At 46.0% G+C, this 17,029-nt stretch overlaps 1 protein-coding gene across 6 annotated transcripts in view; it reads left to right on the top strand.

Moving 5' to 3' along the window:
- Window positions 1-17,029, top strand: part of Palm2akap2 (PALM2 and AKAP2 fusion) — a 460,662-nt gene that overhangs the window by 243,942 nt on the left and 199,691 nt on the right. For all 6 annotated transcript variants that reach the window (XM_085839263.1, XM_085839265.1, XM_029475715.2 and 3 more), the window contains exons 5-6: window positions 13,181-13,295; window positions 14,275-14,296. In XM_085839263.1, coding sequence (XP_085695389.1) covers window positions 13,181-13,295; window positions 14,275-14,296 — 137 coding nt within the window. The remainder of the gene's footprint in view (window positions 1-13,180; window positions 13,296-14,274; window positions 14,297-17,029) is intronic.

Here is a 17,029-nt window from a genome sequence, read left to right as displayed (position 1 = left end):
TATGTGGAGACCCCGCAGCAATTCCTACCCCCAACCTACGCAGTCACTCGGTAAACATTAATGAATGATGCTGACTCTTCCAGAATCGTCTCTCAGGATCCCAGAGCCTCCTGCTTTTCAGGCACTTTGCCTGTTATCGTTTCTGCTTTGCTCACCCGGGCTAGGAACTCATTTCATTACAGGCTTTCCCCCCTTGCCTGGTGTCTGGTCCCTGAGCCTTGTATGGGGTCACCCACAGCTGGGCCACAGCTGGGCCACAATCCCGCAGCTTCCGCGAGCAAGGGGCGGGGCCCAGAGTTTCACCTCCGAGAATAAGCCGGAGAACAATGCCAGGAAGTGTTGGAGCAGGGAAACAGCCCGCTGGGCTGAGCCCATTCGGAGGAGCTTCCTGATTGGCTTGATCTGCTCCGTGCAGGAACTCTTAGAATAACTTTGGAATTGTCCCAGCAGAGAGACAAACTTCTCCACTGAAAAAGGGCTGTCACCTAGTGATGTCAAGCACGAAAAACATGGTTAGGAACACCCAAAAGCTCTGACTAAGTTTCCTTCGGAAAGGTCTGTTTGGATTTACCTAACCCTCCTATCTCCTTCCTCCGCCCCCAACTCTAACCACTTTCTGAGTCTCTGGCGTAGGTACAATGTCCTCTATGCTTTTTGAAGGGTCGACATCCTCCCTTCTAGGGTATCAAAAGGCAGAGGCCCTGTTTATTGGGCAGCAGGTTGGGTGACTCATGGAACCCTATGGTGCCCATGGACACGACACAGGAAGAAAGGGCTCCTTGCTCAAAGCATCTTTCAGCAGTGCAATGTGAACTCTGGCTGTGGACGAACACTTTTCCATGCACTGTGGAGCCACACCGTTCATGCTTCCAAGGTGGAGTTGTACCCAAATCTACTTGTGCTCCAATGAACAGCCAAGCTGAGGCAGGAGATGGTGTGGGCAGAGGTTCCAATTAGCTCTCCCCTTCAACCAGCACAGTTCTGTGTCTTTAAAGAATTGGAAAGACCCAATTCTATCCCAAAGTGAGGAAGTCATGTAGATCTTTTACAACAGGAATGCTTCACTTCTTCTTAGGAAATGGGATTATATTGAATGGAGGTTGATTTTCCAGGCTCCAACAAACCCAGCTCTGGGTCTTATGGATGGCAGCACATAGCAGTTTAGCCTCTGCCAGCCTCAATCTCAGCCTCAGGCAGGTGTGGGTTATAATGGTAAAACACTGAACCATGTGTATCCATCCTATACGGTCTAGCTCATGATAAATATTCAGAGAATATTAGCTGTTCTTACCACCACTTTTGTGGGGCACTAAATAATCATATTTCTTTCAATGAAAGAGTCAAAGTCTTTTTTAATCTTTATTTTTAAATTGTTTTTATTTAAATGAGTGTGTATGAATGGATGTTGTGTGTGTGTGTGTGTGTGTGTGTGTGTCCACAGAGACCAGACAAGGATCCTTTGAAATTGGCGTTCAAGATGATTGTGAGCCACTAGGTGGGTACAGAGGATTGAATCTGGGTCCCCTGGAAGAACAGCCAGTACTCCCAACCACTGAGCCATCTCTCCAGCCCTGAATCGGTCTTTTAAAAATATAATTCTTTTTGATTATTTTTAGATTTATTTGTTTTATTTTTGTGAGTACACTGTAGCTGTCTTCACACACACCGGAAAAGGACATCAGATCCCATTACAGATGGTTGTGAGCCACCATGTGGTTGCTGGGAATTGAACTCAGGGCCTCTGGAAGAGCAGTCAGTGCTCTTAACTTAACGACTGAGCCATCTCTCCATTCAAGTCTTGAAAGCATGGCTTGTCGCCCCAAGCAGGACTCCTAATGCAGACCGCAGGTGAAGATATGATAGTCTCCTCCACTGTGGAGCGCGCGCGCACACACACACACACACACACACACACACACACACACACACACACGGGAAATCCTGAGTCAGCAGGAAAGCTAATGTGAGTAGACAGGGATTTGGAGGAGAGCAATGTACCGTGTAAAGACTTTCACAACCTGGTGTGAGAGCCCAGATGTTTGCTGGGGGCATGAACGAATGGAAATCACGGGGCAAGATGAAGTAAATGCCAACACTTGCATGATTCTGACCCAATGCCCACGTATCTATCTGTCTCCACTTTTGGTTTTATTTAGATAACCCCAGAGGGAATAAATAAAAGTTGATTACACCTTTAAAGACACACATACCTGCAGTCGAATATCTGACCAGAAAAGCAGGGGCTTTTTCTTTGAGATAATAGTTCAGCTGCTCTTACAGAGGACCTGAGAGGCTCAAACCTGTCCTTAACTCCACCTCCAGGGGATCTGATGCCTCTATCCTCCACAGGCACCTGCAATCCCATGCACAAGTCCACACACAGACACACAGGCATACATCTCATTTTTTAAAAATTTCTTTTAAAAAAATGAAAGTCAAAGAAAATGTCATAATTCCTTTTTGTATTAGCCCACAAGCAGACAGGTTTTTTTTCTTCTTAATCATGGGTAAAATCCGGGATTTAATCCCAAACATTATTAAATAAACAAACAATACAAGTTTTTAAGAAATGAGAAAGCCAATTAGAGTGACCATGAAGATCTGTTAGACTCGGCAGGTGGACATGACTGACAGCGGGTTCGGTGGGAGTGGTCAGAAGACAGTGAGGACGAGAAACAGAGGCTGGGGTGGGAAAATGAGGCGGCAAAGAGCGACTACACTGAAGTTGTCAGGAAGAGATGCTTCGGAGTCACTAGAATAAGCTGTAAGGTCAAGAGAAGTTTGCCTGTGTTTCACTGGATGGAATGAAATCTTCTTTGTGGATTGCTGCAACAAATGCGTCTGGGGAGTACGGGACAGAGGAGGTAATCTATCAATGGCTACTACACGTGAAGAACCTGAGCCTCGTAGAGAATCTGCACCACGTGGAGAACCTGTGCCAGGTAGAGAACCTGGGCCACGTCAGGTTCACAGGTGCCAGTGTCTGCCTTCCACAGGCCGGTCAGAGCGCTGCCGATAAGATCAGGCTAGAGTCTCGATTCCTCCAAAGAGAGACAGTTCTAGAAAAGAACGCCTTTAGGCCCCTGAGAGACATTTTTCGTTAGAAGGAGACCATCACACATTTCTGCCATCAGAACTCCAGATTCACTTGCCCCTCAGCGATACTCAGCTCCCGCTCAGAGGAGATTCCCTGCTGCAGAAATTCTTGTGTGCATTCTGAGCCACACATGGAACATAGTCACTGGAGGAAAGTGAGGCTGGTTCTCCATGAGCTCAAGAAAACATATAATAGATATCATAATAGGAGACATACATGCATATCCCTGTGTTGGCTCGTTTCTTAGTTACCCTGCCACTGCTTACTGAGCAACTGTATGCTCCTGAGAAAATACAATCAACAACAATAAATATTATATATATATATATATATATATATATATATATATTATAGTAAATTCTATATCACTTTCTCTCTTTATGCTTACACCTGAGGGGGAGGTGATGAGAAGAGTTGGGGTGTGCAGGGACATTTTTAGCACCCTAATACATGAGGCAGGTACGCCTAGCTCCTCTGAGGACTAGAATGCTACAAGGGTTCAGAAGGAGCCAAGCCATGAGGCTTGTGGGAGAGTTGGAGTTGAACCTGGAAGGCCTCTTGTCATGAGGCCTCCTGGCAGGGATGGCACTTAGGGTGGGGGCCCTGGCTTTCCCATTGTGGTCAGTGTCACAAGGAGGGTGGAGTCAGGCTGGGAAGAGGTTGGAGTAGCCCAAGAAGACCGATTGGACTTAGGAAGGAGGTGATGAAGAATGACCAGAGCTCTTCATGGATATGGATATGACCGGGACACTTGGAATTCTCAAAAGGGCCTTTCTCTTCTCAGTTGATGGTATTCCCATCTGAGGGGTGACGTGGGAGAAACGAAACAGGCTCAAGATTCCACTGCCACCGCTTTGCAGTCAGGGTAGGGCCTGTTCTCTCCTAAGGACAAGTGGAAATCCTGTTTATTTAAAGGCCCTGAACACTATTCATTGGGAAGTGCCACGTGCCCTAATGGGGCTCCAGATCTACTCATCTAAATAAAAGGAAGCTGTCTCCTTGTGAAAGAGAGTCGCAAATGGCAAATATTTGGGGACTGCCATAGAAACAGATGCACATCTTCCTGGAGTGTGGGAAGTGGCTGCGGTAGCACCCACTTGATGAAAACAAACAGTAATCTTCCCAATGTTCCCCCTATGATATAGAGATGGGGAGATACAAAGATGGGGGGAGAGAGAGGTGGCCTACACGGTACATACATGTAAAGCAAAAGGCTGGGACCAGAAACTGGGGTCTCAGAAGATCTGGGCCTCCAGACAACAGAAATTAACAGGTCCCTACAGGAAGGATTGGAGCCAGGATTTTCTTTCTTCTTGGGTCATTATTTTAAAGTAACAGACTTCTAGATAAGAATATAGTTGGCCTAGGTCAGTTAGGTTTGTTTGCTTGCTTGTTTGTTTATTTGTTTGTTTGAGACAGAGCCTCACATAGCTAGGCTAGCCTAAGACTCCTTGTACAGCAGAGGTTGGCCTGGAATTCTTGATCCTTCTGCCTCCGCTGCTGAATGCTGGAATGACAGCCCACCACACTGGTTTTGGTTAGGTAAACTCTACTTCATGGTCCAGGAGGTAGAACCTCTGAAGGGTAGTCCTCAGGGAAAGCCAGATATATTTTTTTTTTCCTCACTAGATGAATTGGATTTCCTCCAGTGTAAGGGGAAAGGGATTGAGGCAAATAGAAACGCATACACAGGTAAAATTCACAGCTGTCCTCGACCTTTGCTTCTGTTGCTATGCTCACTTCGGAGCCACATATCCTTCTGTGTTCGACCTCCAGTGTACGACTGGAAGCTCTAAGCCACCAATGGCTTTTTCTGTGAGGCCAGCGTTTAATGGCTCGTCCCCACGGAGTTCAGCTGACAGAGGAACTTGAAGTCAGTGCCACAAAAAGATGCTTATGAACGCAGCCAGTTAAGATCCCCTGCTGAGACTTTCACTGCAGTGAGGGTATGGGGCACAGGTCTAGTCAAGCCTCAGTTACAAAGGTTGATTAGCAGTAATGAATTAATAAACCTTGCCCTTTAAAAAAAAAACAACCCTTTTGCTGGGTCGTTATTATGGCTCTAAGTTGTTACTAGCTTCGGCCCCAAATCTTGGAAAACGTCTAAGTGTTCACTCAAAACTCAACACTATATGTGTCCTGTATTGATTGGAATAAGATGTAGATTCGTGTCAAGACAGCTACAATAACAGTGGCTTAAACACAAGGTTTATGTCTCCCTCCAGTAGACACAGATAGCCATGAGCCATCTGCTGGTGCCCTCTGGGTGTCAGTCGGGGACCCAGTCTTCTTCCAGCATATGGCCTCTCCTAACTATGAAGATGGCCCTTGACCTGGGTGTTCAACGTGGTACTTAAAGCTTTACCTCCGCAGATGCATTTCAGGAAGAAGGATAGAGAATGGCCAAAGGCACAAGGGACTGAAGAAGGTTCTAGAAGCTACCCTTTAATATTTTCACTTACGTCCCTTCGGCAAGAAGGGGCCACGTGTGGCCACGAAGAATATTGAGAAATGTGGGTGTCTTAGTTAGGGTTTCTATTGCCCCAGTGAAACACCATGACCAAAAAGCAAGTTAGGGAGGAGAGGATTTATTTGGCTTACACTATATTGCTATTTATTATTGAAGAAAGTCAGGGCAGGAACTCAAACAGGACAGGAATCTCCAGGCAGGGCTGATACCGAGGCCATGGAGGAGTGCTGTTTACTGGCTTGCTTCCTCTGGCTTGCTCATAGAATTCAGGGCCACCAGCCCAGGTTTGTATCACCCACATTGATGACCTCCCCCCATCAATAACTAATTAAGAAAATGCCTACAGTTTGATCTTACGAGGGCTTAATTTTCTCAATTAAGGTTCCCTCCTTTCAGATAACTCTAAATTAGTGGTTCTTGATCTTCCTAATGCTCTAACCGTTTACTATAGTTCATCATGTGGTCTGGCCCCCAACCATAGAGTTGTTTTTGTTTCTACTTCCTAGCTGGAATGTAAATATCTGTGTTTTGTAATGGTCTTAGGTGACCCCTGAATGGGTCACGACCCACAGGTTGAGAACCACTACTGTAGTTTTCCTGTCAAGTTGACAGAATACTAGCCAACACAGTCGGCTTTGTCCTGTTTTTGCTGTGTACCCTGCTCAACTCTAGGGACTGAGTTACCATGAAGCAGGGCAGGATGGGAACTGAGCAACCGACAAGCCTCCTTTGCAGTTTTTATGCAGGCTGAACACATTAAGGGCGGGTGCAGCCTGAACCTCTGAGAAGCATTTCCTGTGACTCTCGTTTTGGCAGGGCTGGGCAGACAGGCACCTCGCTTGACTGCTCAGTTGTGAAACTGCAGTTCAAGGGAAGAGCACAGGTGGATTCAGCACCTTGGGCTATCCCGGCAGCATCAGAGTTCATTCTGAGAGTGCTTGTAGATTCAAGCTAATGTCAGCCGTGTGCAACACTCCCTGGGTGTCTCTCAGTAACGAGGAAGGTTGGAAAGTCACCATCCATTGTCAGGATTATTCTGAGATACAGCCCGGTGGCTGAGGACTTGCTTGCTCCAGAAGAGACTTAAGGTCCTAGAGAGTCCATGACTAGTTGTTGTTTTGTTATTTGCCTTGCCTTAACCCACAATTGGTACGGAGTTCTCTTCGTGAGGATCCTGGACATCTCCCTGTGGCTGGGTCTTTCCACCATTCCCCTTGTACTCTCCCCACCACCTCACACCCATCACTAGTCCTCAGCCTGTGTCTGTGTTCCCTGGACCTTGGTTTCCAGTGAGTTCAGTGTTTGCAATGGTTCCTCTCAATTCAGGTGGCTTTTTTTTCTTTCTTTCTTCCTTCCTTCCTTCCTTCCTTCCTTCCTTCCTTCCTTCCTTTCTTTCTTTCTTTCTTTCTTTCTTTCTTTCTTTCTTTCTTTCTTTTTTTGATTTTAATTTTTCTCTTTATCAACAATGATTCAATAGTTCTGATGCGGACACATCAGTATAATTTTATATGTAACTATGTAAGCTTATTGAGTCATTTCCAGGTGTGTGTGTGTGTGTGTGTGTGTGTGTGTGTGTGTGTTACCTGTGGGTATGTACACATGAATGTATTTATCCACAGAGGTCAGAAGAGGATGTTCAAGCTCTTAGAGCTGGAGTTAGAGGTGGTTGTCACCCACCTGCTATGGGTCCTGGGAACCAACTCAGATCCCCTGCCAGGGTAATACAGGTTCTTAAGCACTGAGCCGTCTCTCCAACCCCAGAAACCAAGTTGTTAATATAATTGTTCTCTTTTGGATTCAACTGAAAGACACTCAGAAAAAAAGGAAACATGTACTGACTTCTGTAGGTCAGAGGGCAAAGATGCAGCAGAGGGTCATGGGAAGCATCACTGAGTGTCTATCTTGGCCAGCCTTTCCCATCTCCTCTCTTTGTGTCTTGAAATGAGGCTGACACACAGCAGAGTCTTGAAATCCAGGTGTTTTAAGGTGAGGGAAAAAGAAACGGCAGACCACAGGGAGTTGTTGGGATGTGGACGGGAATGTTGGGGCCTCTCTGAAGCACCATGATGTGGTATGCAACTAGAGGGAGCCCAGTCTGACTGCCAAGGCCACGGGAGGCCACAGGCCACTGAGTGAGTAGGAAGACAGAATATTCTGAGATGTGTCCTCTCTCTTGCATGTCTGTTTCTCGTTTGCACCCTCCAAAGCCTCACTAATGTGCGGTCTACCCAACCAAGTTTTCTCCCCATCTTTTATCAGAAGGAAATCGCATTCAGCTGTGGCCACGACAGTGGCTTCGACTCCTAACAAGAAACCTGGAAGCAGACACTCTGGAGGTGGCGTGGGTGTTCCATTATGGCTTCTGGGTGGCAAGCTGCCTCTGGCTTTCTGCACTCAGCTGTTCTGACCACAGTCTTGCCTCTATGGGCGCTAGGTGCCTGCTCCTCAAGCACTGTATCCCCTAGGTCCATCAGAACAGTGAACCCCAAAGACGTTCGCATCCTAACCTCTGAATCCGTGACCGTGATAAGTCAGGTAACAGTGGAGAATTGAGATGTATATTTATCTTTTTTCTGCAGCTAGGAGAAAATATCACAGGCACTTTATAAAGAAAAGTGAGTTTTACTGTTTCAGAAGTTGAAAGTCAAAAACCAGAGCCAGTTTTTTTACTTTCTTTATCCTGGCTTCTGGTGAGAGCCTCCGCTTGGCTACTTGTTGGCATGAGGATGACAGTGAAGGCAAGCGGGAAGAAACCACACAGAGGGACAGGAAATAAGGATTCAAGAGTCAGGCTCTCTGTGTCTACAACACGGTGCTAGAGGAACTCAGTGGGTGGCAGAGAATTCCATCAACCTCCCTAAAGGATAGCTCCGTCAGTGACCAACACCTTCTAGAAGGATCTGCCTTTTACAAATGTTACTACATTTACATTGTCACAGTGAGAGCCAAGCACAATTTTCACGTGTAGGGAATGCACTATCCAAACCATCACATAGACTAAGAGGCTGAAGCAGAAGCAGAGGTGGGATGACCTCAGAAAAAATGGCCAGAGAGATGAGGCATGCACTTCAAAGATGGAGGGAGAGGTCCATGGACCAGGAAATGCAGATGGCCTGGGGGACTTGGAAGAGAGGAAGACATGGAGGCTCTCCTGGAGCCCCTAGAGGGGAACGCAGCCCTGACAAACATTTTGATATTTGACTGATGCCCCCCATGTCAGATGTTTGACCTGTGGGAAAGTAAGCTGATAAATCTCCATTGAAAGTTACTGAGCTTGTAGCGGGTGTCACTGCAGCCACTAGAACCTGCTGTGACACTCTCCCATGAGGAACCTATAAGAAAAAGAGCCAAGTCAGGGTGTGTACCTTTGAAAGCAGCACTCCTTCTGCTCTTACTGAGCTTTTCTGGAAGTTTCTACCCCTCCCCCAACACACACACAACTTTATACACATGTTGTTCACCCAAACTGACCCACGGCTGCCTTCATCTAAGTGGAAGCTGTGGTAGAGACATTTCATCTAGGCTCATTGCTCTCTCCAGCAAAATGGGATTAAGGTAAAGAAGGTAGGATGCTGTGTGGGTAAATTGCGGTTTTACCACACCCAGCCCCAACACGTTGTTCTTTACCCATTACCCTTTCCAGCTTTACAGTGTGTGGTTATGTAGGTGACAGAGAGCTTTCATGAGCAGACTCTGTACTTGATTTATCTTCCTGTTTCTGATGCTCAGCACCTTGCCAGGAACAGAGAAAATATTTGCATAACATTAGGTAGATGGATGCATGAGTAAATCTCAGAGGATGATAAGTGTATTTATAGAGTCAGAGGTCCTTTGTGTTCTTCCATGAGGATGCTCCGGAGGGTTGGATACATTTCATAAGACCCTTTCTCCTCTCCTGCGTTAGTTCTCCACAGCTGTGCTGTGTTCTTACATCTTCTTACAGCCTCCTCTCTGTTCAGAAGAAACCAAGAAGTCCAGTCAGAGGCTGTTGTGTACCTGACGCAGCCCATAAAGCCTTGACTAACCTTGTATAAATTACACTTTCTGACCGTTTATTTTTAGCGCAGCAATATCTACTTGGCACCCAGAGACCGAGTTAGGTTTCGGTCATGAAACAACACAACAGCATGCTTAACCTCTTGAGAGGTTCCCCAACCCTGAGACTCAAGTTTGTAAGAGCGAGGTGGTGGCCTGGTCATCCAGTACCCTAGGCCCCTGGCCCGAAGCCACAGCTGTTTTGTAATAAGGAAACGTGGCTTCTTAGATCCGGCAAACTTAGGCTTACACAGACTCCTCTCCTCTACAGTCATTCTGTTTGGGATAAAACTGGTTGGTATCAAAAGATTTAGTTTCCTTGTTTCCCTCTGCCCCTCTCCCTTCCTTCTCAGTTACGAAGCAACACAGTATCATGACCCAAATCTTTAGCAGCTGAACCACACAGCCGAGCTCTCTAAAACAGGGGCAGGCTGTGGAGATGCAAGCCAGCCTGTGGTCACCAGGTCAAAGAGAATTTTCGACTACCTGGGGCTGCTTCACAGAAAGAAAGCTCCATAGGGACACACCCCCTACCCTGGATTTTTGTTTGTTTGTTTGTTTGTTTAAGTCAGCCATATTTAACACAATTTTGGGTTGTTTTTATAATTCCGTGAAGTGTCTACTTCTGCTGCCAGTTTAACACACCCAGTAAATGTTGGGTTTGTATTTACATAGCTGTTGGCACTGTTTAACCCTTTGAGTTGGCACCAAGAAGCTGAGACCCTGGTCCCTGCTTATCCCACAGCCTGTGGGACACTGCTTCCTCAGCATGTGGTCTTGGGAAGTATTTTAAAGGCAGTTAATTGTCTCTAAATCAGGCAATCTAGTTAGATAAGTAATATGTGATTTTTAAAATTTATTTATATGAGTACATTGTTGAAGTCTTCAGACACATCAAGAAAGGGCATCAGATCCCATTACAGATGGTTTTTGAGCCACCATGTGGTTGCTGGGAATTGAACTTAAGACCTCTGGAAGAACACTCAGTGCTCCTAATCCCTGAGCCATCTCTCCAGCCCCAATATGTGATATATTTTTTAATTACAGTTTTATTTATTTACTGTGTGTGTGTGTGTGTGTGTGTGTGTGTGTGTCCAGGAGTAGGACATGTGTGTCACAGTGGACACTTGAAAGTCAGAGGACAACTTCCAGAAATTGATTCTCTCTTCCTACTGTGGATCCCAAGGACTGAACTCAGGTTGCCAGATGGCAAGGACCTTTACAGATTGAGATATCTGGCTGGGGATCAAAGCCAGGACCTCGAATATGCTAAGCAAGCATTCTAATGGTGAACTATACACCTAAGCATGGTATTTTTTAAGTTGAAAAGATGCCAGAACTTATAAAAAAACAAAATTAAAATAATCTGTAACTTATTATCCAATGACTGACTTTTTCTATTATTTTCAGTCTTAACCCTCATTGAAAAGTGGCCCACTTCTATTCAGATTTGGGCATAGTGGAAGGATAGGATAAGTTCTTTGTAATCTTTCTACCTTAGATAGTATTAGATAGATATACACCTAATTATGAATACATGCACATATGTATGCCTATGTTTCAATTATAATTAAGATATAGGTATAGATATAGATATATTACAGGAGTATATTATGATATAAATACATATAATTGTATGCACATACATATTTGACCAGTCTCAATTGTCATTACAATACTGCTCCGTTAACATTTATCCCAGCACTAAGAGGAGGATTATAAATCAATCCAAGGCCAGCCAGGGCTACAGTAGCAAGACCCTATCAAAACAAACAAACACAGAGCATGACGGTACAAGCTTTAAATCCCCATACTTGGGAGGTAGAGGCAGGAGCGAAAGCAAAGGCAGACAGATCTCTGTGAGTTAGAGGCTAGCCTGGTCTATATAGAGTTCCAGACAAGGGCTGCATAAAGAGACTGTCTAAAACTAAAATAACCTCCCTCGAACTCACTGTCCTAAGTTTAAAGTTGTCTATTTCTTCTTTCCGATGCTCCTGTAAGCAGGACTCTGCTGAGTGACTCAGTGTGGTATGGACTGGGCATGCCTCCTACTCATGGACATGTGACTTACAGGACCCCAAAGTATCCAGTCTCCCTGTGCTACTGACCCCTGCCCCTACATCTCCATGCTACCTGACACCCCTCCCCCACCCCCACCCCCATCACTGCCGTGCCCCATTCCATTTGTGCTTAGCTTACACAGTGGCTCTCTGTTTGCTCTGGTGAGCTACATTTCTCCAGCCATTCTTGAGGGCTCAGCTTAGGTGCCCTCGCCCCTTCAGTTTCCAAAGAGTCACCTGTAGGGGAGACTTCCAACTTCTGCACCTCCCCTCCCCACTCATTGTTTCCTTTGTTCTAAGAAAGGACCTCAAGTATCCCAGAGTCCCCTCAAACTCTTTCTGACTCTGCCTCCTGAGTGTCAGATTACAAGCATCTACCATCATACCTGGTTCCTTATGAATGGAACCCAAGGCTTGACAGATGCTGGGCAGATACTCCACCAATAAACGACACCCTTAGCCTCACCCCTTCATCTTTCTTAACCTATTACTGCTATTTATCAGCATTCTTATCAAGTCTACCCTATGCTAAAGCAGCAGTTTTCTATTGAGTTGATTTTCTTCCTGGAAGAAGGCTGCAGCATCTCTACTCTGCTAATATCTCAAGGGATAGCACCCATGTTATTGGCATCTGTCAAGTGGAGGCCAGGCATGCTAATAAACACTCTATGATGCACAAAACAGTCCCTGTAGAGAAGAATGACCTGGCCCCCAAATAGCAACAGGCATTATTAATTTCCCCACCCGGATTAAAAATCCAACAAGGTGAGGAAGGACATACATTCTCAATATACATACATTCAATGAATCACTACAAAAGCTGGATTAGGTTGCACAAAGCCGATGAGATGAGACAATCAGAATAGCTAAGACCAGGGAAAATGCTCTAGCAACCATGGACTGGGGAAGCTGTGTGTGGGTTGACTGCAAATAGAATCCAAAGGAGAGGGGTCTGGGGGTGCAGAGGTGTGAATGCAGATGTAAAACTCTTCTGCATGCATCTCTGTGAATTATCTTAGAAGGGAAATTAGAGAAAATAAGACAAAAAGCACAGAGGCTTGGGTGGGTTTGCGTTGGGTTGTTCTTCTTGTACCTCTCCTCCAGAGCCCAGAGAAGACCTGGTAACCTTGGCCTCAGAAAGAAGAGATCCAAAGAAAAAAGATGTCATTCTGAAATAGCTAGGAGATTATGAAGCTTTTTCCTCCTGACTGTATGTCCTGAGCTATGTATACACAATCCACCTCTGAATAAGAAATATACACACCAGCAAGGTAGTTGGGGTGCCAGAGCAATGGCCATGAAGCAACGGAGCCAGCCCTGGATTGTTTCCCTTTGATCAGTGTCTTCCTGGCAACCAAGTTGGATGCACAGGATACTCTGTAATGGAAAAACTTTGGCCTGGTTTCTCAGTGTAGCGAACAATGAAAGTTACAGGTCGCCAGCAAAAAGGTGGCTGCTCCCTTGCCAGTGGCTAGCAGGACAGTAAAGCATCTTGTGCTCTGTTTGTGTGTCTTCCAGGCTGGAGCAGGAAATACAAGCGCTCGAAAGTGAAGAGTCTCAGATATCCGCCAAAGAGCAGATCATCCTGGAGAAACTGAAGGAGACGGAGAAATCCTTCAAGGACTTGCAGAAGGTGAAGGAGAAAGAGAAAAAAAGCAGTTTCTCTAATCCAAATCAGGGGCGGTCCCCTAGGAAAGGCTAGGCAGTGGCTCTCAACCTTCCTAATGCTGAGACCCTTTAATACAGTCGTGACCCACCCATAAAATTATTTCGTTGCTTCTTCATAACTATAATTTTGCTACTGTTACGGTCATAAATAAATATCTGATATGCAGGATATCTGATATGGGATCCCCAAAGAAGTTGTGAACCACTGGTGTAGATGGTAGCCAGAGAACTCTGAAAAGAAGACAGAAGTGCCGGGAACTGGCGCGCTGTTCCTGCTGCAGAGTGGCCTGTCTTCATTAGGAGGCATGGGGACAAGTCTATTAAATTAATCCCATTTATATGCGGTTGCCACACCCATACTTCCCCAGTGTCTGAAAAGTCTTCAAATTACGCATTAGAATTGCAAGGCCTGTTCCTATTAAGCAGATTAGATGACCTAATGTGGCTTTAATTAGAATTTGCCTTTCAAGTCTTTCCTTTATGGAAGCCCTAGAGGCAACATTGTAGCAAATGGGCAGGAATCCTAAAATACAGGGTGTAAATGCACGGAAATCCCCCTAGCAAAAATAAATGGCTGTATGTGGTAACATCCAGAGAGACCTTGAGGCTCTGAATTTCTCAAGACCACATTCTCAATGATCAAAAAACAAACAAATACCCCCAAGCCCCAAACATATATGACATGAAATTCAAGATGGGATCCCTCTAACAGTACATCTTCATCACGACTCAGAAGAGTTGCTGCATGATTGGATTTATCTCTCAGTAAATTGATTGACAGTCTGTGTAAATTGAGAATATCAAATCCTTCACCGATCCCAGGAGAAAAGTAAGCTTGGGTCTTGCCTGCTGCTGGCCAAGTTCTGGGTCTGTGTTTTGGGGGCTGGGAGTGGGACATGCCTGCACAGGCACAGTGACGCTCTGCCCTGCTTTTGTCTCCACAGGGTTTCTCCACTGCTGATGGAGGTAAGTGCACACTGCCCCGGCTGTACTCGGATGCTTTCCTCCTGGTCCGCGGAGTGGTTCTCATTTATACAGACTCACCAGGAGACAGATGTGAAGGGACACGTCCTAAGGGCATTTCAGGCAAGGGGCAGCAACCTAGCTGGCAGCGCCCTAAGAGGTCACATTGCCGTCTTTTCTGCCTCTGCCTCTTGACTTGATGCTCCTGTTAGCACATTTGCCAGCTCTCGGCCCCATGACCTCAAACACTTGCTGTCTGGAGTTTTCTTGAAAGGGGTTGGCAAAAGAACATGCTGGAGTCAGAACTAAGTCCCTTGCAGGAATGGACCCATCACCCTCAGTAACAAAGTCACATCAGAGGTGATTTGCTGCTTAGGAAAACTTCTGCGACCTGTGGAACTCTCTTTGCCCTCCTTTCTTTCATCCTTCCCAAACTATTCTAGAATCTCCGGAGCCTTCCAAGGAAACTGGGCTAGGAATAATTACCCTCCCTGCTGTGACATCAGACCCTGAGCCCTGGAAAGTAGGAGTAAGACTCTAGTCCCCATAATCCCAGCCAGACAGGAAGGGACAGGTCCTTTTCCTGTCCCCTCCTCTGCCTTCCTGGGCTGTGGGGATGAACTTGGGACTACGCTTCCATGCTTCACTGCATCCCTTGACCTCAGCTACGAACTCGGAGTTGTTATTTTCATCTTGACCCTCACTGGTTGGGCTTGGAATGCAAGGACACATGGGAACATCAGCTGCTACCCGCGCCTCTTGTGGCTCTCACACAGTCAGCCTCTAACTCAGGAAGAGGATCAGAGGCCAGAGGAGTTAGCGCCAGAACATTTCCCATTGTCATTCAGAACAAAAGGGGGGGATAGTTTTTAAAAATATAATGGCATGTAATACATTTCTTCTGGATCAACCACAAACCAGACATTTGTATGTAGGACAGTTCTGACTGGTGCAAAAGATAGGCCAAATAAAACCTCAGAGAAGGTATCACGATTGTCCCTCCAGCGAGTAGAAGACCTGGATTTGAGCACCCATGTAGGTGATCTTTGAGGAGACATAAAGGAAACCTTCTGTTCTCAGAACTCGTAGCAGGAACACAGCAGCAGGAACTCTGGGAGAAAAGAACCAAGCTCATTTCTAGGAGAGAAGCCCCGCTCCTCTAGGAGGTGACTCAGTTGGGGCTCTTCTGTGCTTTGAAAGTGGGGAACAGATGAAGGGGTGAACTCGGGAACCATGGAGCACTGCACATGGAGAAACAGAGTTTAGAGGACTGTGGAGGTGGAGTCACTGCCAGGCTGGGCTGGGGCTGGGCTGCAGACCCACAAGCCTTGCACCTGCAGAAGGCTTGTTGTGCTTTCGTGCTGTGCCCCTCCCCCTCCTCCTTCCTCTAACCAGGACCTTCCTGGGAAGGCATCTGTATGTCCTGCCTCTGATGCCTGTGTGGCCCACTACTCAATCAATAAGCCAGTGTGGAGCCATCTTGCCAATTGTTACCACCCCATTGTCTCTTTCATTTGCACCTCCACTCATTTCCTCCTATAGCCTTCCCACTGTATTCTCTGGACCCTGCAAGCATTCACAGAGCTAGAAGGAATCCTGGCAAAAGAATTTGGAAGCCTAAAGCTGGGTGAACTCAGGCCTAGGAGGGTTTCCAGGGATCCATAGGAGGGATGGCTGTGTGTGGTCTTGCCTGTCCACATTGTGATTCCTAACCTATGTGGTTCTCACTAAGCCTGAGTGACTTCTCCGTCTGTTGTACTTACTAGCCTTTCTTCTTACTTTGAAGAAAGGCACACATGCTAATAAGACTATGATCAATGTCTAGGTCATTTTATAGTCTGAGATAAAACCCCCAATGTGTGCCAGTTGGGGGGCTTTGAGAAGCCTGGTTTTGTTTCATAGATCCTAAGTTCTTATGAACACTCTGAGAATCAATCAACTCTTGTTATTAAGGCTTAGTAAGAAATTATTCTAGAGCGATACTGAAAGAAAACCTTAGTTTCAGGGATATGTTGGCTACAGAGCTGAGTTCTGGCCTGGACTCGATAAACTGTGTAGATTCTGCAGAGTCAACCACAGCATCCTATACCTATGAGTGTTGAGGAGGAGGAAGCTGAGTGTGAGTGTGTGTGTGTGTGTGTGTGTGTGTGTGTGTGTTTGCAGAGTCTTTGATGGTTTTTGATGACAACACCTTGGTCATCAGGAACAGTTCATTCCACTCTTGATTACAATTTCCTGATCAAGCCACAATGTGCCCCTCCTCTTTTTAAATAACATTGTTACCGACCTGAGCCTTCAGCCTGCTTATGAGCTGTTCTTTTGGTGCTCTGTCTGAGTATAAATTGCATATGGAATGTGCTTTGGTTTTATTTCTGTTGCTGTGATAAAATACCCAGCCCCCTCCTCCCCCAATCAACTTAGAGGAAGAGATTTTATGTTAACTCACAATCTCAGGTTACAGTCTGTCATGGTAAGGAAGTCAAAGCAACGGGAATTTAACACACCCACAATCAAGAGCCGAGAAAAATGAATGCATGCCTGCTTATTTGAACTCTGCTGCCTCTCTTCATCTACACTGTCCAGGGTTCCCTAACTAGGAGATGGTACCACCCACAGTGGGCAGTTCTTCCCACATCGATTAACATAAGGCAATCTCCCAAGGGGCTGGAGAGACCGATTGCTCAGCATTTAAGACTACTTGTTGTACCTGGCAGTAGTGATGGCACACACCTTTAA

This window comes from Mus caroli, unplaced genomic scaffold (assembly GCF_978045245.1).
Source record: "Mus caroli unplaced genomic scaffold, Mus_caroli_1 scaffold_6, whole genome shotgun sequence".
NCBI lineage: Eukaryota > Metazoa > Chordata > Mammalia > Rodentia > Muridae > Mus > Mus caroli.
This window is presented reverse-complemented; position numbering and strand designations above follow the sequence as displayed.